At 42.9% G+C, this 23,796-nt stretch overlaps 1 protein-coding gene and 1 long non-coding RNA gene across 7 annotated transcripts in view; one reads left to right on the top strand and one right to left on the bottom strand.

Moving 5' to 3' along the window:
* The window catches only part of sdk1b (sidekick cell adhesion molecule 1b), a 231,969-nt gene that overhangs the window by 44,298 nt on the left and 163,875 nt on the right, over positions 1-23,796 (bottom strand). For all 3 annotated transcript variants that reach the window (XM_086119285.1, XM_086119284.1, XM_086119287.1), the window contains 6 exons: positions 19,741-19,881; positions 15,734-15,915; positions 12,906-13,021; positions 8,639-8,834; positions 5,161-5,259; positions 1,495-1,686 (listed from right to left, as the gene is read on the bottom strand). In XM_086119285.1, the coding sequence (XP_085975411.1) occupies positions 1,495-1,686; positions 5,161-5,259; positions 8,639-8,834; positions 12,906-13,021; positions 15,734-15,915; positions 19,741-19,881 (926 nt within the window). The remainder of the gene's footprint in view (positions 1-1,494; positions 1,687-5,160; positions 5,260-8,638; positions 8,835-12,905; positions 13,022-15,733; positions 15,916-19,740; positions 19,882-23,796) is intronic.
* LOC147200062 (uncharacterized) lies at positions 2,917-7,208 on the top strand. Of its 4 annotated transcripts, none has more exons than XR_015101754.1 (4): positions 2,917-3,089; positions 3,369-3,530; positions 3,738-4,059; positions 5,188-7,208. It is a non-coding gene; the product is annotated as an uncharacterized LOC147200062 (long non-coding RNA). The 4 variants fall into 4 exon arrangements; XR_015101756.1 differs by having other exon boundaries at positions 3,169-3,530; XR_015101755.1 differs by having other exon boundaries at positions 2,917-3,261.

Genomic DNA, 23,796 nt, shown 5'->3' with positions numbered 1-23,796 from the left:
TTCCGTTTGAGCATCTTTAATCCTTTGGCCCCCGTCTTTCTTTGACGAGTTTTGCTTTCATGAATTAATGAATATCTCGCGAATCTAAGAACTGTCTGCATTCATCTTTGCTCGCACTCTTCCTGCTTTTATTCATGAATTAGTCATCAGAAAGTGTTAGCGCGCACGCACGCACGCACACAAATCCTGATGCTCAAGCCGAGTTTCGCTTCCACACTCCTCTACCTCCTTGTTAAGTCTCGCTGCCTTTAGGACAAATTTTGTTCTGCCTCATGATGGGTTTTTTTTCCCCTATTAACTTTTATTTTTTTGGGGGGCTCTTTTGATGACCTCTTGTCCGTCCAAGCACATTTTGAATCAGTCTTCTAGTAGAATGACTGCTGATGAGCCGAACAAGTGCAATCACACTAACTCAGCAGGCACACCGAAGCCAAGTCCTCTCTGAGATATACTGCAAATCACACATTGTGCGTGTTGGTCTGACTGGAGCTGATGAGTCATGCCGAGTCATGCGCTACCCGAGAGATGAGCCATGTACAGTATAAGGACATGGGACAGAAACCAAATGAACACCACATAACGGCTATAATGGACCATCAAACTCGTAATAATTAAAGTTTAGATTACCAGTAGGTAGATACTACCTATTATTAACTCTGAAGCAAATTCTGGATAAAGAAAGGTTTTAAAACGGTTCAGTGGTGATCCGGCGCAGAGTTTGAGCCGAAATATGTAGGAGACTACGGCTGGAATTTCAAACCAGCGTTGACAACAGCACCACAGGAGTAGCTTGTGAGCCTGTTCTGAAACCAGGCATTGTGTTTCACAGAGGAATGTGATCAATGTTGTCATTTGAATAGATAGAACGTTTCTTGGAGGGGAAAAAAGAGATCCCTGTCATGAATTAATTCTATTTCTTGGGTAGAATTATCTCATTTCTTTGTTTGGGATGAAATAGATTAAAAAAAAAAACCAAAAAAAAAAAACTATGAAATATTGACCACATTTTTTGGACATGCTTAATGCTAGATATTTACATTTTTGTTGTCAATTTATTTCAAGAGGTCGACTGGTTAGCGCATCGAAATCACAGCGCAGAGGTGTGAGGTTTGATTCTGGCTCCGTCCTTCCTGTGTGGGTTTTCTCCGGGTACTCCGGTTTTCTCCCACATTCCAAAAACATGCATGACAGGTTAATGGGACACTCTAAATGATCCCGAGGTGTGAGTGTGAGCGCGAATGGTTGTTTGCCTGTGTGTTCCCTGCGATTGGCTGGCAAACAGTTCAGGGTGGTCCCCCCGCCATGCCTGACGATGACACCTGCGATATGCTCCAGCATGCCCGCGACCGTCATGAGGATAAGCGGCTCAGATAATGGATGGATGGATTTCTTTCAAGGGTTTAAGCTTTAAGGAGTAAAACTTTATGAAGGTTAAACATGTGAGCTAACTGATATATTCAAAACTTTTGACAGGTCAATCTGTTTTCCTCGTACCTGGAGGGACGCCCGTGGAGATGTTGGACGACGTGACCACGCCCCGTCCGGCAGCGGTCAGCGCGGCCACCTTCAACCTGTATGTGGTGGTGGAGGTGAGGCCCGTGAGCTGGTACCGCAGCGTGGAGTTGGACAGCGCTCGCTCTTCACGCCTGGACTGCACGCCGGACACCTCCCACCACAGCATGTAGCCTGAGGGGGACGCATGCCGTCATTAAAATGGCCGCTTGTACACTTGACAAGCGAGTGTACATATTGCCGTGCTACCGAGGCCCAAAAAGTAAATAAATGACGCTGGAAAGTAGGAAGGAGTCACTCCAGTCTAAAAAGTCAAAATCTCTCTCTGTCCCATCACATCTTCACAGTCATACATCGCACTCTGGCAACTTCAAACGCGTGCGTGAAAACCATCTTCCTATGTTGGTGTGTAGCCCGGGAGAGAATGCGCCGATCCTCGTGAGTCCCTATAGGCCAGGGGTGTCAAACTCATTTCATATTGTGGGCCGCATACGGCCTCGGTCGATGTCAAGTGGGCCAGACCATTAAAATTATACCATACTCTGCTATAAATAACCAAAATATGTCTCTCCTTTGTTTTGATATAGCGAAGCACAAGTACATGAGGAAAATGTTGAAATGTACCCACATTTCATTTACCTAACATTTCATAAAACACCTTAGATTTCCTTCGACAAATGTGCAATTTAATTTTATCATTCACATATATGCAGTGCAACTGATCCCACTGATTGTACAAAGGCACAAAACTTGAACAATTAGTATTTAAAAATATAGTCATGCATTTTAAGATTAAACAAGATTTATAAAGAAAGGATTTTTAAAAACCATTTACACATGTGCATATGAAATCTAAATGTAACCCCCACCTACACTTTACAAACGAAAGAGAAACCAATGACTAGCGGTTAATACATGAATTGCATCTTAATAAAAATATTCATTTTGTGTCTTTTATGCTTTTTTTTACATTTTTAAATTATCCCGCGGGCCTGATCGACCCCCCTCGGGGGCCGGTTCCGGCCCGCGGGCCGTATGTTTGACACCACTGCTATAGGCTCACAGGCAGAGAATTAAAGAATAATGCGTAAGCTGATCTTGACTGAATAAATTGGATCACACTCTGCTGTGTGGCTAAGACAAATACGCAGGTGCTACAGCAGCCTCGTGTCATTTACGCCATGGTCTTTGGTTTCAGGTGTTGGGTGAATGAAGGGAGGTGGAATTTTCGCGGCCATTCAAACCAGCGTGGCCGACACGAAGCAGTGACGAAACATGCACCGCGCTGGGGGATTTTGACAGATATCTGTTTGTCGCGCCGTCTCTGCCAAAGGGAAGTGGAGGCCTATAAAAAATAAAAAAAAAGGTTGCAAAACACAGCCTGGACTGAGAGATAAAGGCGGGTGCTGCTCCGTTCTGTCGTCAATGCACGTCTGGTCGGCACGAATAAAGTTACAAAATATGGTCGCAAGTGCACTATAAAGACTGGGATGCGCGTGCGTTTCACCGTTTGAGTCATTCGGAGATGGTGGTGCACACAAGGAAGTTGCAATGTTGTCCTCAGCAGGTGAAAGCAGGTATGTACAGTATGTGTTCAACAACTCACGAGGAGGCCGGCTGGAGTTATAGCTCACAACATTAGTGGTTCTTCAAAAGGTGCAAAAGATTGGTGACCCGGGCCGCTACATACTCCTCAGTATGTCTAGTTGATTGATGACGGACAATTTCTTAAGCACTGCAACCTTCTCGGTATGTTGAAGACATATTGGGATGCCCCTGTGCTCAAGACTAACAACAAAAATATGTCTCCTGTTTTCCTTGCAACTATCTGGTTTTAACTTTTCCCTTCACGGCAGGTTTTGAAAAAGACATTACTCAGACTGGATGACAAGATATGTTTTTCTTCACTGGTGTCACTTCTGAATTACGTTTCACCGAAAGCCGTCATGAGCCTTGAGCTATGGTAGCCCAAAATTGCTCCGTGCCCAGCGAAATGAACCATTTTGCATTTTTGCAAGGTGAGTGTCGAAGGGAGTCTTAATTTCATTGAAGCGACATTATTATTGAACTTTCGCAGGAAATATTACTTTATAATCTCAATATTTATGATCTCCAGTTTTTACAACTGACATAATAAATCTTGGCTTAAGAAAAACTCAACCTTCCACGGGGAGAGGCATGTATGCGCGCGGCTCTATTCCTAACATGCACCATTCCTTTTACAGGGGAACAGGTGGTCCACGTCAAGAATTTCCACAACTCAAAACATCCCTCAGTGGTTCTCGAAAAGAGACGAAGGCAAAAATGTGTGCACGCGTGCGCATGTGTGTATGTCTGTGTGTGTGTGTGTGTGTGTGTGTGTGTGCGTGTGTGGCCCAAGTTCCGTGACGTGCCAGCTGAGGCCTTGTTGGAGATAATGTGAGAAGACAAGCTGCACAGAGTGGAGATTAGTAGGGTGACGAAACAGTTGCACACCATCAGAGGGACTAAGCTTGCCTTGGGCATTGCATGCATCCAAAACACCCAATGAAGACGGCCACAGAAAGTGTATATATTTTACTTGTACATTTTGTGTGTGTGTGTGTGTGTGTGTGTGTGTGTGTGTGTGTGTGTGTGTGTGTGTGTGTGTGTGTGTGCGGGTGGGCAGAGAATTTGACAGTACGTTCGAAGCCTATGACAAGGGTATACGTGAAGTGCGTCGCAAACCTTGAGTGAGCCAAAAGTCAAAGCACATCTTTTAAATTGGAAAAATCTCACAGCACACCATCACACAAAAATTTCATTTTTGTCACGGGCCACATTGTAGTTACGGTTTCCCTTGGAGGGCCATTATGAATTTTGGGAAACCATATCAATGTTTAAGCCCCTGCACATATTACATACACAGCGCACAACTAATTGATGAATAAGTAGTTTTAAAATCAGAAGTCAAGAATAATGACGGTTATTGTGGATTACATATGACAATTTGAAATTTTGGTTCAGACTTTAGCAAGCATGGAACTTGACATGCGTGATTTGCTTTCGCGGGCCGCATAAAATGATATGGCGGGCCAAATCTGGCCCCTGGGCCTTGACTTTAACATCTGTACCTTACAATCATCGTTAGCTAATTTTATAGAGCCTACCACTGCTCGTTAGAAATTGTAATCCCTCCACAGGTGGTTGGGTAAGTGGGAACATACAGTAGACAACGCAATCAGCTGATTGAAATAAATGAGAAAAAATACAGCAAAAACAAGCACATTGCCAGACAACCCAGCCAATGGCCTCAACTGACACTGTCACTCAACACGCCGAGTGGCTCACAGTTTAGCAGGTTAACAGACAGCCAACTCTACATTCGTTGTCGCTGATGTTCAGGTCACTCAACATACCAGGCTCGACTTTTAAAGGCACACACACACTCAACATCACAGATACTACAGTGTCGAGGGTTTCGACCCCCAAGTGGACAGAAATAACCACACAATGCATATATTTTGGTAATATATGCACAAAGTTTGAATAAATAAAGACTATTTGCCGTAATTACAAAACACAATCATTTTCAGATCAATTCAGTGAAGTTGGATATACTCGTGAAACATAGCTGGTTTCGCGGCACACTAATGTGTTGGATTTGTTAGCATTTCGTGACAAACTTACCGGTAATAATGCCATTCTTTTCTTCAGGCTCTGCCCAGCTGACTTGCACGGATGTGTCCAAAATTCTGGAGAAACTCAAATGACGGACAGGCCCGGGGGCTGAGAAAAGAGAGTCAGAACGAGTGAAAATAGAGCCGATACACTTTTAACTTGAATAGCAGAAATTGTCCAAAAAAATTAAATAATAGTAATAATAAAAATCATTCAACACAAACATAACACTGGAGAACAATGTTTTTAAAAGTTGTGTTGAGTTAGATTTATATACCGCTGAAATCTAAAATGAGCATGCCGATTCCAAAATTGCAGTCCGTTTTCCAGAGAAGTAAAATTCCACGGATTAGTTGTTGTAAGACTTGCCATCTCATTACGATTGGACAGCTACATGGCAACTTGTGGATCCACAATTGAACAGTCTGGTGAGAGGTGTGTGCAGCTCCCACGATAATAAAACACAATAGGGAACATTGATTTGATATACTGTGGCGCCTTGAGATGCAAGTAACACGACTTTTCACGATGCAAATAATTTGAGCAGGGTATCAATGATTTTGGGATGAAGTCAGCCTTGATGGAGTTCCTCTTTGGCAAAGCCTTTGTTCATAAAACTTCAAGAATATAGCCCTACGTGAAGTCAGAGGACATTTCAATCGGGTCGAGATAAGTACAAAACATAGAGAGCTGTGAGGAGTCTGCACACGCTATGATCACGCTGCCAACCAATCATGCCGGCATTGACCACTGTTCCACGCGCGCACACACGAGCACGCGCACGCTTTTCCATGCGTGCCAGCCATTTTTCATCTCATCCATGGCTCCCTAAGCTCCTCTCCCAGCAGAGCGATTAAGCTATTCGGCTGAGACATTCAATAACACACACACACACACACACACACACACACACACACACACACACACACACACACACACACACACACACACACACACACACACACACACACACACACACACACACAAAAACCCCATCATCAAGCAAGAATTACACCCACCGTTAACCCTGCAACACGCCCAGCACCCGATCAATGCGCGTCAACCATTATGTGTGTGTGTGTGTGCGCGCACATGTATATGTGTGTGTGTTTCTGTGTGTCGATGCATGTGCGTGTGTACGTGTTTGTGTGTGCGCGCATGGCATCTCATAGCAGTGCCCCACTCAATAATTGCTGCTTGCTCATGACAGCTTGTCTATCTGCCGTCGGCTATTGTGTTTACTTGACAGTGCGGCCGTGAGCGTACTTGCGGTAGAGGAGTGGTGGCTATTGTTTACCCACGTTGCCTATAGTAACAAACATGCCTGAAAACAAATGGATACAGCTATATTTAGCAGTGCCGTGAGTTGTGAATTTAATCTGGTCCATGACCATGCTTGGAACTGAAATCATTTGTATGTCAAAATCATCATTCCCCACTGAAAAGAAAACACCATTGATCGGTTCCAGTGCTCAAAAAAGCCCACACATTAATTTTTTGTAATGTTTAAAAAAAACAAAAAAAAAAACCAGCTCTGTGCAGTAGTTGGCTTAAGAAAACCCAAAAGTGATCATCTAAACCTTGGCCTCCAGGGGGCAGTATAATACATACAGACATATTACACATCTATTTGAACAGAACAAAAAAAAGGTCATCGAAGCTGCAAGTGACCTTTTCTTCACAGAGGAGAAAGAATATATTTTGAATATTGTTGTATGCTGTCCGCATGTGTTGCTAGTGCTGGTTTAAAGACGAATTACCAAAACTTTGATGCCAATTTCTTTATCCCGCCAAAGGCCTTTTGCATTGTGTGTTAGTATGAAGCTGACAGACTTGATACAGCTAAAATAAAAAAAAACTCAGTTCACTCATAAACTGAGGTGCCACTGGGCTCGGGTCAATTAATAGAGAACAGGTTTCAAAGTAAACATGGAGATGCGGCATTTAAGTGTTATACTGCACGCATATGGAATAAGCTGCCAAAAGAACCAAAGTCAGCACCAAATGTAAATACTTTTAAATCCAGGCTATTATCTCCCCCCCGCCCCCCCAGCTTTGATAAAGGCCTTTTAATTATTTATAATCAATTTCACTGTCAGTAATTTTAGGAAGTGACTTTTTATTCTTAACTTTGCTTTCAAACACCTTTAAAACTTTGTCGATATCTTTAAATATACATTCTATTAATATCTCTTCATACGCTAATTTTGTTCTCTTTGCTTTGCTTTTAAATGTCTTGAGCTGTTGGTCTGTAAAGGCTTTTCGGTCTCGTGCAAGACATTGAGTGGCCTTGTGTATGAAATGTTGTGATAGAAATAAAACGGCCTTGCCTTGCAGCTGTGTAGTTTCCACTTGTCGGCGAATGGAAAACTCATCAGGGGGGTGCTTGTACATAATAATGAAATGACCAGACCTCCGGCAAGGCTTAAATACAGTATTTGTTATTTGCAAAATCACGACGACTTAGCAGGCCAAGTTTGATCCAGCTCTGCTATTTCCCCTGGATCCGCAGGACCAAAATGTAATATAATCAAATTACGAACTGATTTGATGAGACCGGACAGACATAAACACCTGAATTATGTTAAATGGGATTAAGCAGATTCAATTCAATTTGGTTGCAAATGTGCAATCTGGATGAGACTTTTTGGGGGATTTGTTTTGCTTACACACACGCACACACACACACACAAAATTCGTTTTTCAAGTTTGATCATTTATATTTTGGAATGAGATTTGTGTGACCTTCTCAAAGTGGAGAAGGAACCACAAAGTAGCAAATTTAGAAAATATACTGTACGTCTGAGAGAATATATTTTCACCCAAAAATCAGACCCATTTCTGTTCAGGCCAAAACCATGTCTAATATTTAAAAAAAACACCGCTTTGGCTCCATCTTGTGGCATGATGGGGATGAAGCACTATTTTGACATGAGGGGCAGCACTTCATTCAGTCACAGAGAAAAACATGTTTTCTGCCATCTTGTGGAATCTATAGGCAATTAAAAGCTTTTTTGAGTGAGCATTAATTAATTACTTGCAGATTTTTGCTGTTTCAAGCAGGGCTCGTTCAGTATCCCTTGTAAAGAGTGGTGGGCTCAGTTTGAAGTAGAAACTTTTTTATACTTTTACATCATCGTTTTCATCGTGTGATGATATATTGACAAAAGATTTGGAACCCGCTCACCAGGGCCTTTAATCTGAAATGTGACTTGATGTGATTTTGTTGCATGTTATTAATTTTTAGTCACACAGCCTGGCGAGGGCAAACAGCAAGAAAAAGAATTCACGTTTTTCTGCGCTAATCAGGTCAGTGTGAGCAAATAATCGATGACGCGATATCTTGGGACACAAAATGTGCACATCACCAGTTATGTCAATACAGTTGCATTCTTGCTTCGAAGGGTGTTTCTTTTTTAATTGAACTGGGACTGAAATCCGGCGGGTGATTTCTTTCTTTTTTTTTGGGGTGGGTGCATATACTCACTGTCCTCATGTGTTTGGAGCATGGTCGGAGGGCCGCGTGGTCCGTCTCCAGGTGTTGTGAAGCACAGGATAGAACCGAAGTACCAGGTGAATTTCTTCAGTCCACTAACCAGGCCCGTATGGCGCGAGCTGGGGTAGTCCGGGGTGATGGTTACCACGATGACATCCTCCGGAGCCCGTTCCGGCCAGACCAGCAGCTACGGCAGGGAATGTGAAAATAGCAACATTTATAAAGTTCATCTAGGCTGCCATCAGCATCTCCACTTTTGCAGTCAAACACCCCGAGTTTTCTTTGACAGCGAGTGTGGTGCTGGATACAGTGAAACGTGTCAAGGGATCTCAGTTTTTTTCCTCCGTTGGCTTGCCCGCTCGTTCTCCTTCCGAAATTTCCGGCCTGGCAGCCAAGTGGGCGGGTGCACATGCGGCAGTTTCACAGGATCACGCCCATTTTCCGCTCAATCTGTCAAATCGCATCTACCTTGCCCGCCCACGATAATGTATGAGCACGCGGGTCGATCCCTCCCCGTGCGAAAATAGCATTGTAATGGAAATCTAAACGATGTATTAACGCTCGATCGCTGCTGGGTGCACATTTACATTTGTCACTGTACTAACAGCGGTTTGAGCAAATCAAAGCGGTGACGAACCGCTCCTGAGGCGAGATGCATTGTGTTCACAGCATGGTGAGATATCTTAATTACACTTATCAGGTGCGAACAATCAACGACGACACCGACAAATTGTTGATGAGGCAAAAGTAGCACGCACTATCAAAAACGAGCAGGGCTTCCTCGCACGTTCCCTCTGGGATACGCTGCGCTCCATTAGATTCCATCTGACTGCTGCATGGATTTCTTTAAGCAGTCTCTCTGAAAGTCAAATGATTCATTAAGCCCCGCCGTGTCCACAGCTGGCAGCGCGTCCACAACTTCAATCCGAACACGTCAATTTATTCGATCATTATGAGACTGAGAATGACGCTGCTTGACAGCGTCACCTGAAAAGAGGCGGTTCTAAAAATAATCACGTGTTTCATGGCCGACAGTCTGGCACATAACAACGATACAAAGTGAGTGGTGCCTTGACCTGTGAGTTTGAGTTGTTCTGAGAACAAGCTTGTAACTCCATTTAATCGCCTATCAAAGCAATTTTGTTGAAATGAATTGAAGATGTTCCAGCCACCAAAAAGACTGATTTACTTTCTGACTTTTGAAAGAAAAAGTCAAACACCAATTGATCGTAAATATCCATCCATCCATGCATTTTCTGATCCACTTTATCCTCACAAGGGTTTGGGGGGAGGGGAGAGGGGGGGTGCTGGAGCCTATCCCAGCCGCCGGGCAGTAGGCGGGGGACACCCTGAACCGGTTGCCAGCCAATCGTAGGGCACACAGAAATGAACAACCATCCGCGCTCACACTCCCACCTAGGGATCATTTAGAGTGTTCAATCAGCCTGCCATGCATGTTTTTGGAATGTGGGAGGAAACCGGAGTACCCGGAGAAAACCCACCCAGGCACCGAGAGAACATGCAAACTCCACACAGGAAGGCCGCAGCTGGAATTGAACCTCTGCACCGTGAGACGCACGAACCACTTGATCACCGTGAGCCCATTAAAAGCCATAAATTAGCCTCATTTGTCGCAGGGTTTAAAGCATGTTGGGGGAAAAAAGGAGCAGCTTATAGTCAGGGAAAATATGGTCAAACACAATACAAGAGAATCTGTTTCATAAAGTTTAGTTTAGCTTAATGTTGACGTGTGCCTTTGAGGGGCGTGGCTTTGTTGTGCACAATCCAATTCCTTTTAGCCGTTATTATTTTCAAGAGACTATTCATCAACAATCATTCCGACGGATTTGACGGAATCCCAAGCCTCAACACACTTCGAAAAGAAAGGCGTCGCATGTTGTTTGCCAAATGAAGAAACCTCGAGAAACACTTTACAACTCCAGTCAGCCGTCTTAATTGCTACGCTGCGCCGAAAGCCCCAATCAAGCATTGGAATGTGCCACTGACCGCCATTTAGGGAGAACGCCAGAGACAGCCGGACACTTTCTAGTGGTCGTTTTTTTTTCTCCACGCCTCAGGGTGCCCCGCTGAAAGCCAGGCCTGCCGTGGAAAGATAAGGGCCCCTATTGTCGTTTATTATTGCCGGAGTACAGTTTGGGCGCAGTAAGAGTGCTGATTTGGCACCCTGAACATCTGATGGAAGTCCCTGCGCTGCAGTTTAAAAATTTTTTTTTTTAAAGGTTGCCAAAAGGGATCTGTCGCGCGATTGCCATAGTGACATGTTGAGCTGGACTGGAGACACTAAGGCGAGTTTAATTCAGTGATGAGCGCTCGTCACAAGCAAGCACGTCCTGTGCTGTATATGAATCACAGCGTTGCCATTTTTAATGGGCCAAGTTCAACTTGAAAAGTCTCAAAGCCACGGCCCCCCCACCCGCCTCCCAAAAAAATAATAAACTGCACAGCACAGTTGCGTTGACTCAGGCACAGATGGGCTTGCTTTTACAAAGACAAAAAAAAAAAGCCTAATGGAGATAAATTGCCAACACAATTAAGATGTATCACTTTTTTTCCTTTTTTTTTTTTAAATCGTGCTCAGTTTTATCGAACATGGCGTTTCCCTTTTGTGTCTACCCTGTTTTTCCTCAACGGTGTCGGCTTTTAAAGTTCATTTTTAATTTGAAATCTGTGCTGCACTTTCATCCAGTTTGTACTGTACAATTTTGCACTCAAGAGAAAGGGTCGGTGAATCGCGAAATAACGGGGACAAATGAATCCAATTGATCCATTTTCTATACTGTACCCCTTGACCTCATTTGCGTCTTGACAGGGTTAAAATAGATTTGGGTTTTTACATTGTATTTAGTTTTTTTTTGGTCTTTTTTTTAAAATTAAGATTGTAGAAGTGATACGATTACTTCATTAACAACAACTAATTATTAAATTATTATCAAATTATTTGACCATTTTTGTGGACAACAACAGGAAATAATTTATTAATATTTGTGGATTTTCCGCACTGTCCCTTTTAAATATTGTCCTGTTTTTTATTTTTCATAAAGGAATGGAAATTAATTTTTTTTAATCTGAATCCTTGATTAATTGACAAAATAATCAATAGATTAAGCATCTATTCAAATAATTGTCAGTTGCAGCCCAATAAGTTAGTTTTAATGAGTTTTTGGAGTGGGTTTGTTAGTTTTTGTGAGTTTGGAAAAAAAACAACAACATTCAGGCCATGCTCAAACACTCGCGAATCCTTGATTAATTGATAAAATAATCAATAGATTAAGCACCTATTCAAATAATTGTCAGCTGCAGCACAATAAGTTTGTTTTAATTAGTTTTTGGAGTGGGTTTGTTAGTTCTTATTAGTTTGACAAAAAACAAACAAGCAACATTTGGGCCACATGCAAACACTCACAAACCTTTGCCTCGCTGCATTACAACATTGACGCTAATTAGCGTTGAAATTACCAGTAAGATCACGAGGCTTTCTTTTTTTTTTTTTTAATCGTTGTTTGGATGTTTCAAACACAGAAGTTCGCTTTTTATCTCTTATCTTTTCTCATTTTATGTTTAGGTTGACAGTGATTGACAGAGAATGTCTACCGGGAATGGCATCAATGGCTTTGGTATCGAGTCATTGCAATTTAAATTATAAAAAAAAACATTACGCTCCAACAATGTGTCATATCTTGATAAACTCATTAGTTGAGTCATTTGTCTCTCAAGGCACCACTGCACAATACTTTAATCAACACGCTCAACACATCCATAACCCCAAAATGATCCCTGTGACTAAGAAAAAGTTTTTCTTTGTAGCTTATTCAAATGAATGTGCAGAAAAAGTTCAAGGCACCTTTTTAAAATATTGAATAACCTTTATAAAACTATAAATATATTACAAAATTATGAGCTGCATAATTATATCCATGCCAAAAGGGGGCTAGCGGTTATAATTGTGACCTCAGTATTATTAAATACTGTCTCGCTTTTTACTTTGTATTAAAATCTCTAATTTTGGAATCGTGATCGAGTTGAACAATGACATCCTCTGAAAGTTAAAAAAAAAGTTAATTGAATCAAGTGCATTTTCATAAATTTTTGGGGGGGGGGCACATTTACCTTTTCACCGCTTTAAGATAAGATAAGAAAATTTAACAAAACCTTTTTTTTAACCCACAATGGAGAAATTCCCGTTAATTTTAATTAATTATTTTTTTTAAATTAATCGCACTGTAGTACGTTTGTTTACCTTGTATCCCTGGTTGATGCCGTTGATGAACTGCTGAGGCGGCGGGTTCCATGTGAAGCGGAGCGTGGTGGAGTTGATCGCGACGACTTCCACTTCCTGTGGAGGAGCTGTGGGAACTACACACACAGACCATATATAGCCACGGTGGTTCGCCAAGAGGACAGAAAGAGATACAAAACACCCATCAGAAATGGAACACACGCTGCACAAATGCATACTCACAACGGAGAACGCGAAATGATTTTTAGATGGCAAATAACGTTCTGAAAGCCGATGACTTTTTCCATTCCGAGTAGCCGTTCCTGCCTGCCTTGCAAATCCGGAAGGCTGGCCTCATTGCCAAATGGCATGGCTGCTCATTAAGAACCCTATTTTAATTTTGCATTCATGTATTTTGCATAGCATTGTCCAGCAAATGAAAAAGTGAACTCGGAGTCATGTAAAATACAGCATGGCTGATGAGAGGAGACATCATCATCATACATGAAGTCCACTAAGAGACCTCAGGGAAGTGGACATGACATAGTGCAGCGTTTCTCAAATGGTGGCTCATGACCTAAAAAGTGGCTCGTGGACTACTTGGGAGGGGGAAAAAATTACATGTACCGTATTTTCCGCACTATAAGGCGCTTCGGGGTATAAGGCGCACCTTCAATGAATGGCCAATTTAAAAACTGTTATCAAATATAGGATGCGCCGCATTATAAAGAAGCTGAAATAGTGGCTGCGGTTACCTTACGCATCCACTAGATGGAGCTAAAGGGAATACAATACAATACAGCTTTATTGATATAGAGCCTTCACAACCGCTGCAACTGTAACAAAGCGCTTTATTGAACGTTTAAAAGACTACGTCCAAGAAATCAAAATATTGATCCATATATAAGGTGCATCAAATTATAAGGCGCACTGTCGGTTTTTCTGTAAATTTAATGCTTTTCGGTGCACCTTATAGAGCTGAAAATATGGTATATGTATTCAGATTCTTTCCCCCTTTTGGCACAATATAGAGGTGTACCTAGTTCCTGCATGGAAGATATTAAGTCAGCAATAGGCAATGTTTAGAATTTGTGCTTTCGTCACTCGTTAACTCCAATCAAACAGTGCAGCTCTGCTTTTGGCTAGCAGACATCACAGCTAGCAATATGTTTTTGAAATATTGAAAAATATGCTGTAAATGTATTTTCTGAGGCTATTTATCTGCAAAAATGGACTTATTGTCCTTCCATAAAAGTGGGTCACAACTTTGCATCAGCAGGAACATGCACGTCCTAAGGCGACAACAGTAGACCGACTTAGTGCATCCTTTCTGTCCAATTTTTACGGTTTTAGTAAACCTCGAGATATGAATAGTGCCCTCAAATCAGGCACCGGGAGCCGCGTAAACCCTCGCTGTGTTTATTGCGATTCTTCTGGCGAATGAATTGATTTTAGGGGCATCAAAATGACTGAAAACTCAGATTTTTGCAGGCGCGTAGTGAAAATGTCTTTCTGGGATCGCTGAAAGAATCAACCCCCAACACATTTTTGTTGATCAACATGAAATTGGGTGGACACATGAAAAAGTCAGAAATTGAACATGAAGTAGCTGTTTTAGGTTAAATAAACGTAAAGTGCAAGGATTCTCTGCCGACTCTATTTAAAGCGGCTGAAGTGTCAAAAGTTTGATTTTGATAATTAAGTTGAAGTTGAAAAAAATGTGTCACCCGACATGATATTTGGTTGACGTGACAAGACAGAAGTGACTTGTTTGTTGTCCCTTATTATGAAGCCAGAAAAAAACAAAAACTGATTCCATCAAAATGCAATGCTCATCATTTCCAAAGTGTTTTGAAACCTTTCAGATCAAAACAGAAAAGTGCGTTGGGCAGACAGTGCTTGCGTGGAAGCTCCGAGGGGCGGACCATTTTAAAAGCCAGCTAATTTTTAAGACTTACCCGTTTACATATTATCAGTTTAATTTGAAAGCACGGAGGCCAGAAGGGATATTAATATGGCTCACATGCACTGAAGAGAACGATTTCGTCTCACAAGGAGCCTACCGGACTGGTAAGACGGAAGACGGTCCACTGAAGGAGGCGTATGACACGAGTGTGTGGAAAAACGTAACGGCCATTAGGCGGTAAGAGGTTCAGGCTGACGCACGGGGAAGCTGCGGCGTGATAATGCAGGGGCTGCCTGATGGGAAGGCCCTTTTATGTCATTTAAGGGAGCCTGCAGAAGAGTGCGGAATAAAACGCCGGTGAAAAATGGGAAAAGCTGAGAGGCGGCTAAGGAAGAGACGGGAGCGGGCAAGCGGGCGAGACGGAGATTAATTGATGCTAAAGATGCTCTCTTCCCCCCTGCCATGCTGAGTGCACTCGTGGGGCTTGGCTTCTTAACCCTGGCAGCTCACAGCTCGAGATAAAAGACTAAACTCTGTCCTCTGGGGAAATCTCCCTATGCATGTGCGAGAGGGCTGGAGAGCAGCGGCGGCAGGAGAGGAATGCTATTCGAACACAAGTCAACTTCACATAAGATGAAACTCATCTCCTGCCTCCACGCCCTCCAAATCACATTAATGAGTTTCACTTTTCAGTCTATAAACGTGCCCACAACAGTCGAGGACGGGCAAGACTGCGGCCCAGTTTTAAAAACTCGAGATGAAAAAAAAAACACAACGTGCTAAGTAGCTACATCTTTCACAACCGGAGCCGAGACTCCTGCAGAAGGCATCTGAACTCCCACAAATATATTCACGTGTGGCCGTTCGATTATGGTAAATATACGTTCGCCATCCGGCCATTTTCTTCAGCGCTTGTGCTATTTGACCCATTGTGTGTTCTGACCTCCTTGCAGCGTGTATTCGGTAACAGGACTGCTGTAGACGCCCAGGCCGGCGCCGGTGTAGGCGGCCACTTGGATCTGGTACTGTGTCCAGATGATCAGGTCCTTCAGCAAGCAATAGTTGGTCTCCGGACTGCTGATGTTCTTCTCCTGGTAGTCGCCTGGAAGTCCCGCGAGACGGTACCTTCACATAGACGAGTACGCACACACGCACACGACACGCAAAGGGCTGTTAAGCTTAAAACAGATCAGACGCCGAGGAATGTGTTTGGCATTGAATCGCAACTTGTACATAAAGTTATGAAACAAGAATATAAGTTTTTGGATTCTTCATTTTACAGAAGAGCAAAAATAAATTAAAGCGACATGAATATGTATTTATTTTTTAGAATACAATTTAGAATAAATTTTATTTTTACAGTCAGGATATCCCCTTTGATTTGTTTACCGGTTAAAAATTTGGGTCTGAAAGTAATAATTGTACGCATTTTGCTTTATAGAGTAACAGCATGCAGTATTCTTTGATGCTAAAATATTTAAGCTTTTAGAGTCATCTAAGACCAAAACGTCATGTTTTTAAAGAATGAACAATATTCATTTTTATTTTTTTAAAAAAAAAACTCCGGTCAAGTGTCGTTTTTTCCCCCTTTGATAAGAATACATTGTTTTTTCTATTTACAAATTTTATTTTTATTTTTAAGCAACCTCCTCACTTTCCACCCAGGGACAGAACATTTTCAAATAGAATACATGTTTGAAAATGTTGCAGATAGGACTTGTGTAAAATAAAATGGCAGTTTACTACAAATTGGGATGCATATTTCCATCCCGCCCCCCCAACTTCTCAATGAAACAACCAGTGTGGCGCATGTTAGTACTTTGTGATCACTCATCCATTGTTGCGAAACGAAGCACTAATCTATTTGTCAGCATTTTCATCCAGCATCAAAAGTGAAACAAGATTGTTTGAGCGGCTGACTCAGCGCTCCGGCGGACGTGCTATGTGTCATCCCCGTGCGGCACGCTCGGGCGCATAAACACAGATGCATCCAGTGGGGGCGCCACTGGAGGTTGACAGGATGTTTGGCTGCAGGCGGGGAGATAAACAGAGTGATGCTCGGATGGGGGGTGGAGCAGGGGGTGAACAGAGCAGAGGAGAGAAGAGGAAGAAGAAAAGGAGGTGGGGAATGAGGAGATGACAAACTGGCAAAAGGAATAATGGAGGTGAGGCCAGGAGGAGGAGCCCCACCCCTCAGGTCCTGTGAACCCAAAACGAGCCGGCTGAGTTTGTGATTTCAATGGAGTGGGAGCAGATTACACAGTGAATGAGGATTAAAAACATGAGCTGTAATTATACGCAAATGAATGGGACGCAGTGGAGGGTCATTTGATTGCAAAACAGTGTGACACATTAGAAGCAGGAGGACAGAGGACCGGGAAAAACTGCTTGTGTGTGTGTGTGTTTTTTTGTGAGGACTTCTCCACCCATGCATCTCATTGTCATAGCGCTTTTCTACATGAACTGGAGCCTATTCTGGTGTACTGCGGGTGACAGCAGGGGTACCAACAAGATCGATCATGTGTGGTGATTCTGTGTGTATGTTTTGTCGTCTGCGCTGTAACACGTCTTTAAGCCGTTCCGTTACTATAACTTCAGTGCGTCATCCATTTCACACGTCAATAAATGTATGTTGAAATGTTCAAAGGTGAGTAACTCTTTGAGGCAAGTTCTTCAAGCAAAGGCTAACATTTGATGTCAACTTTTTGACCTTCTGTGGTCAGTCTGAAAAGTAGAAGCCAGAGCCCTATTATTGCGCCGTACGTACAGTTTCTGAAAGTTACATTTGTTGTATAACGAAGAGCAACTAAATTCTTTTTATCAACATTGTATCACCCTACAACCTACAAACGTACTAAAGTGGCAACTTGGCGGAAAGACACTGAACACACGAGTCCAGACGACAACTACACCGAGCGGAAAGGTGAATAATATAATTATTTCTTCCTTCTTCCACAATGTCATTCCAGTGCGGGAAGGTAATAAAGTGAGGCTACAGGCCAAGCTACCCTTACTGTTTGTGGCTTTCGCGCCAGCATCACGGGTCCAAAAATGTCTGTTAGTGCACCGCGGTGGCTGTTAGTCACTAGCTAATAGTGAGCTAACCAGGTACAGTTGAGCTCTGTTATTGTAAACGTAAATAGCCAGACAGACAGACAGACAGATAGACAGATAGACAGATAGACAGATAGATAGATAGATAGATAGATAGATAGATAGATAGATAGATAGATAGATAGATAGATAGATAGATAGATAGAATGTCCTCTCTCCACTGGTCTTCTCTCTCTACACAAACGATTGCACCTCAACAGATCCAGCTGTCAAACTCATATAGTTCGCAGACGACACCACGGTCATCGGTCTCATCAAAGACGGCGACGAGTCTGCGTACCGCCAACAAGTGGAGCAGCTGGAGCTCTGGTGCAGCCGACACAACCTCGGGCTGAACACGCTCAAGACTGTAGAGATGATTGTGGACTTCAGGAAACATTCTTCTCCACAGTTGCCCCTCACACTATCCAACTGCCCTGTGTCAACCGTCGAGACCTTCAAGTTCCTGGGAATCACAGTCTCCCAGGACATGAAGTGGGAAGTCAACACCATCTCCATCCTGAAAAGGGCCCTGCAGAGGATGTACTTCCTGAGGCTGCTGAGGAAGCATGGCCTGCCACAGGAGGTGCTACGACAGTTCTACACGGCAGTCATCGAATCAATCCTGTGTTCTTCCATGGTTTGGGGGCCGCCACAAAAAAGGACAAAATCCGACTTCAACGGACAGTTAGGACGGCGGAAAAAAATCGTTGGCACCGCCCTACCCACTCTTGAGGACTTGCACACTGCAAGAATCAAGACAAGGACACGGAAAATCCTCCTGGATCCCCCGCACCCTGCCCACCACCTTTTCCAGCTACTCCCCTCAGGCAGACGCTACAGATCCATGCGCACCAAATCCAGTAGACACTTAAACAGCTTCTTCCCTCTAGCCATTAACTCCTTAAACAGTCACTGACGTAGTCACTCTTCTTGTACTACAAATACTGCTACTGGTTACTCTAAAATGGTTCAATGATTTGTTGTTTACGATGATACTAATGCAGCGTGTTATACCGGAGACAAATTCCTTGTGTGTTCTACATACTTGGCCAATAAAGATGATTCTGATTCTGATTCTGATAGATAGATAGATAGAGATAGAAAGATAGATAGCAGTGAACAATAGAAACATGAGGCCCTGCTCGGGAAAATAAGGCCGTGATATTTATTATTTAAAAAGAAAACCAAACACATTTGCTCTTCATAACACTGTATATTTGATATGAACACTAGTGTGTTGCAAGCATGTGATCATGAATAATACATTTGTGTGGACTCAGAAAAAGAATTTTACAGCAACGCACGAGCCACCACATGTGATGATAACACCTTCTATAAACTGGGATTCATTTTAAAAAATGTATACTGTAAAGCCACTCTATAATATGCAATGAAGCTGGCCATTGAGTTGACGTGGGTTTCAGAAACATGGTGCTAGTTAACTCATTCACTCCCAAAGACGTTTTTAAACGTCTTTTCAGACTTGGTCCAGAATTGGTTGGTTCTGAATAAATTAATGTCTACCTGGACCAACCGTTACAATAGAGACAAGGAATCCATTTGTCATTCCCCCCATCATCCTGAAGACCTGTGCACTCTATTTCAGCACACAGACAATGGCCTTTCAAAGTGGGTGCCCAATTATACTCGCCATCCATTTATCTTTTTATGGAGTTTGTCCTCGTTAGCGTCAACGGTGAGCTAGAGCGTACGGCCCCAGCTGACTCTGTGCAAAAAGTGCTTCCCACACAATGCTATGCTGCCTCCCCATTGTACTGCCTCTTTCGAAAAAGTTCAAGAACATGTGAGAAGCCCAATGGTTTTTTCGCAATGTTTCCAGCATGCTCTTTGTACCTAAGCATATATCCTCGGAGGACTCCATTGAGCTGCAGTTCTGGAGGAGGCTGCCACTGGACCATAATGGACTGGTTGGTTCGCCCGCTGGCCACGATGTTCTTGGGGGGTGCACTCGGCGCTTCCTCTCTCAGCATCAATCTGACATGTCGTGAAAACAGAGAGGGGAACAGAGATATTGATTAGGAAACGGCATTTCTATACTCTATATTAACCCTTTTATGCACCCCTGTAACTTGATAACATGACAAGCTGTCCACTGGAGTAACCGCTGTCCCTGAAAAGGTTCATGTACTTCTGCTGCTGTAAAGTGAAAACATAAGCTTGCTTCTAACTACATTGGTTAGTGCTGCTTTGGGATACGAGTTTAATTTGTTCTTTGACCATACTCGTAACATAAAACACTTGTATCGTAAAATCATCGTCATCCATTGAAATGAATGGCCGTTCATCCATTCCGGCCTCCTCCACCTCAAAATAAAAAACAATTTCTTTAAAACGAAGAGTAATCACACGCTATACTATTGGACTTAATAAAAATATAGACTGATAAGAAAATTAAATAGAATGTTAAAAAAAGCAATTGTCCATCACTATTTAATTCTCCAATTCAGTTCATCGTGTGGTTCCCGTCGTGAAGCAGTACAGTCATCCATATACTGTACCAATAAAAAATAATCTTCTATGGCTACTGTGAGTGACTCTGTAAAAATCTCTGAGATTAATCATAATAATGTAATTCCACAAGCAGTTTGCTGCCGATACAAATGACGATAACACGATTGTAGAAAAAGTCGCCCGGCTCTAGCTTAACGTGCTTTCATGGAAGACAACAGAAAAAAGAACATTTACTCAGAGGCTGAAATTCTGAGGATTTGGTCCATTTTCAGTAAAGCAAGGTCCCTCAGTGATTTAGCCAATCTGAAAAGTTTTGTCCGTTTCATAATTATTATTTTTTTAATCGATAAATTGTTCCACCCATAGTGGATAAGATTCAACAGGGAATGAAAAGAAACCATCTAATCCTGTGATGAGAATGTGAGGTTTTGAAATCGGATGCATCGTGTCCTCATCGTAACTGATCAACAAACCCCCCAAAAATCAGAGGTCAGTCAGACTTGAGTGCAGCGTCCCAAATACCCCCGCCCGCCCAGTCGTGTCCTCAGCTGCTTTTCGGCTTTTTAAGATCTTGTTGCCCCCATTTCTCCGGCATCTCCTCAGCGCAATAAACCGGCGTTTTTTTCCACCTCCTTTGAGCTGCGGTCGACTCGAGCGTTTCATTTAAAAGTCGATGCGCCGCGTGGGTTCCGCTGCGAAGAAAACGTGTGGGCATTAAATAGTGGAGGACGACACGGATAGAAACTTCTGCTAATTCCTCTAGCGTGGGGAATTACACAAACACACACGCACACACACAGATAAAATGTTAATCTCCTCCAGAAATCCATCCTCTTTTCTTTAATAGCAAGGGACAGATAAAGTGTGTCAAACAGCGTTCAAACTTATGAGTTTGAGTTCTTGTTTTGAAGCGGCAGACGCCGCCACGTATATTTGTATGGGAAAGCGTCGGTGCCTCGAAGTGGGCCAGGGCTTTATGACTCGTGTTTGTGCGAAGTTAACGTCCCCGTGTTGAACCCACTTGATGTGAAATATTTACTCTAAAAAGGTTTGGGCGGGAATCAAGGCAATTCACGAGGTATTTTTCGCCGTAGGGTGCAACAGCTTGTGCGCGTGGGTATACTTGCGCGCTAATGTTCATCATCGATTTCCGTCCAAAAAGCTGCGAACAGTCAAAGATTACATATAGCCTGTTCCCAGACAGTAAACTTACAGCGTTAAAGGCCATCAGACTGTGTGTATGTGTGTCGCTGGTTTCGACGCTGCTCGCCCCGCTATATCGTTGTTTCTTCGTTAGCGCCTGTCATGCATGACCTGTGTCTTTGTTGACTTTGTTTTCATCGGATTTATTTCATGTTTTCACCACGTGGCTTTTCATTTCTCTTGTCTTGCTTGTTCGGTTTCCGTTTCCACCTGTTCTGGTCAATCCGGTCCCACATGTCTACCAATGAGCTCCCCTTGAGCCATCTGTGTCTTGTCCTAATGTCTTGTCAGCTTGCATGTATTTAGTTCTCTGGTTTCTTTCTGCCCTTTGTCGGGCCATTTTTTTTTTTTTTTTGCCGGTTGTTTAGTTTGCTCTGAGTCGCTGATGGCGTAGTGGTACGTTTCCCACTCAGTGACGGTGTGAATGTGTGTGTGTGTGTGGCTGTTGGTCTCTATATGTGTGCTATGACTGACTGGCGACCAGTTCAGGGGTTAGTCCGCTTCTCGCCCAAAGTCAGCTGGAATAGGCTCCAGCAACCCCCGCGACCCTTGTGAGGATGAGCGGTGTTGAAAATGGCTCTGATTGTATGTTGTGGTTGCGCTCATGTAGCTAAGTATTTATGTGCTAGCATTAAGCTAGCAGACAAAATTAAATGGTTTGGATGTTAATGTTTTGAAAGCTTGTTGAGGGGTAAAATAATTGAAAACAAAAAGATTAATGTTTTTAAAAAAAAAGTCTTTCTTCATGTAGTTTTTCACCAATTGGAACATAACCCCGATGATAAAAGGTGTTCCAGCTTGAAAACCACCGTCCTGTGTGGTGCAGCTACCTAACAAAACAAACAGTTTGAACAAAAGCGCACACATCCGCGCACACACACAAGCACACAACTAACAGCTCCGTAGCTCCAAGCAGCATCACTCAAGAGGGAGATGTGGCGAATCGTAATCCGTGCCAGGGAAAAGGCCATCGGATGTTGCGGCGCATCCTAAGCTGAGCGACAAATGTGATACTAGTATGTGTGTGAGTGTGAGTGCGTGTGTGGACACATACGCCAATGATTATGTAAACTGAGCAGCTTACAGTCAAGCCACAGGCTGGACCAGCTTGCTCACATTTTTTTTTCGGCCTCTCCACCTTACCGGGTTTGGGAGCCATAATCACTAGCAAGTTCGGGACAGGTCAGCGATGGATGCCGAGCGAGGTTAACGGGAAGGAAGAGGAGCGCGGTAAGACAAGTGAAAGACGAAATAATTGAGGGCAAAGGAAATGATGGACAAAAAAGTGAAAGGTTGCCAAAACGGCTGGAGAAAAATGGAAGGTGATCACTGATCAGGCTGCTTGAGGAAATTGGACGGTGGGGGAGAATTAGAGAGGTCAGGAGGGATCATGCTGCTCCGCCGCCTTGTCTGCTAAGTAGTCATTTGACGACAGCGGAATCTTTAAAGTTCGTCAAGTTGAAACTAATCAGATTTGGAAAAAATTGGTTCTAAAGTTATCATGAATGACTTTAGGTGACACCTCCACATATCTCGCAAAACCTCATTTCAGCGAAACTTGAACATGTAATACACTTGCTTTCCAAATTATTATGCCACTCATATTTTCTCGGAATTTCTGACGACACGCCGCACCAACCGTAATTTAATTTTCCAAACAAATCTCCCAACAGTATATATATATTTTTTAATCATTCAACAAATTCCAAATAATAACGCACAATGGAGTTTCATGACGTTCTCCAGGGAAGAACTGAAAAGGCTTGACTGAATTCAAAAGCTACTTGAACAGGTCGAGTCGCATTATAACATCGGCCACCTCATGCGATAGTGGCGTCACAATTCTTGCAAAATAAATTCTGATTTTGTATTGTCTGAAACTCTAATGATGTGTCCTTGTGTGTCATGACCTTCAATGGCAAGATACGCAAATACAGAACAGGGACCTGCGATTATTCCAATAATCCCTGATGTTGTCGCAAAGGTTAATAGAATGTTTCCAAACAAATCATCTGAACTTAAAAAGTGTGACGGAAATAATTAACACATCATATTAACTGTCAGTCGCCTCGCGGATGATGACACACACTTTACCACGGCGTCTTAACGACTTCCGACAGGCAATCCATTCGACTTTATTTGGATGTGAAATGACTGGAAGAGAAAGTAACAAGCAATAAAATATCCTCATAATGTGCGACGTAATGTGTCGAGCTGCCTCACTAATTGACCAAA

Source organism: Hippocampus guttulatus, chromosome 9 (genome assembly GCF_054856545.1).
Source record: "Hippocampus guttulatus isolate MCC_2025c chromosome 9, RoL_Hgut_1.0, whole genome shotgun sequence".
In the NCBI taxonomy this organism is placed as follows: domain Eukaryota; kingdom Metazoa; phylum Chordata; class Actinopteri; order Syngnathiformes; family Syngnathidae; genus Hippocampus; species Hippocampus guttulatus.
The sequence above is the reverse complement of the archived record's forward strand: the minus strand, read 5'-3'. Positions and strand labels throughout refer to the sequence as shown.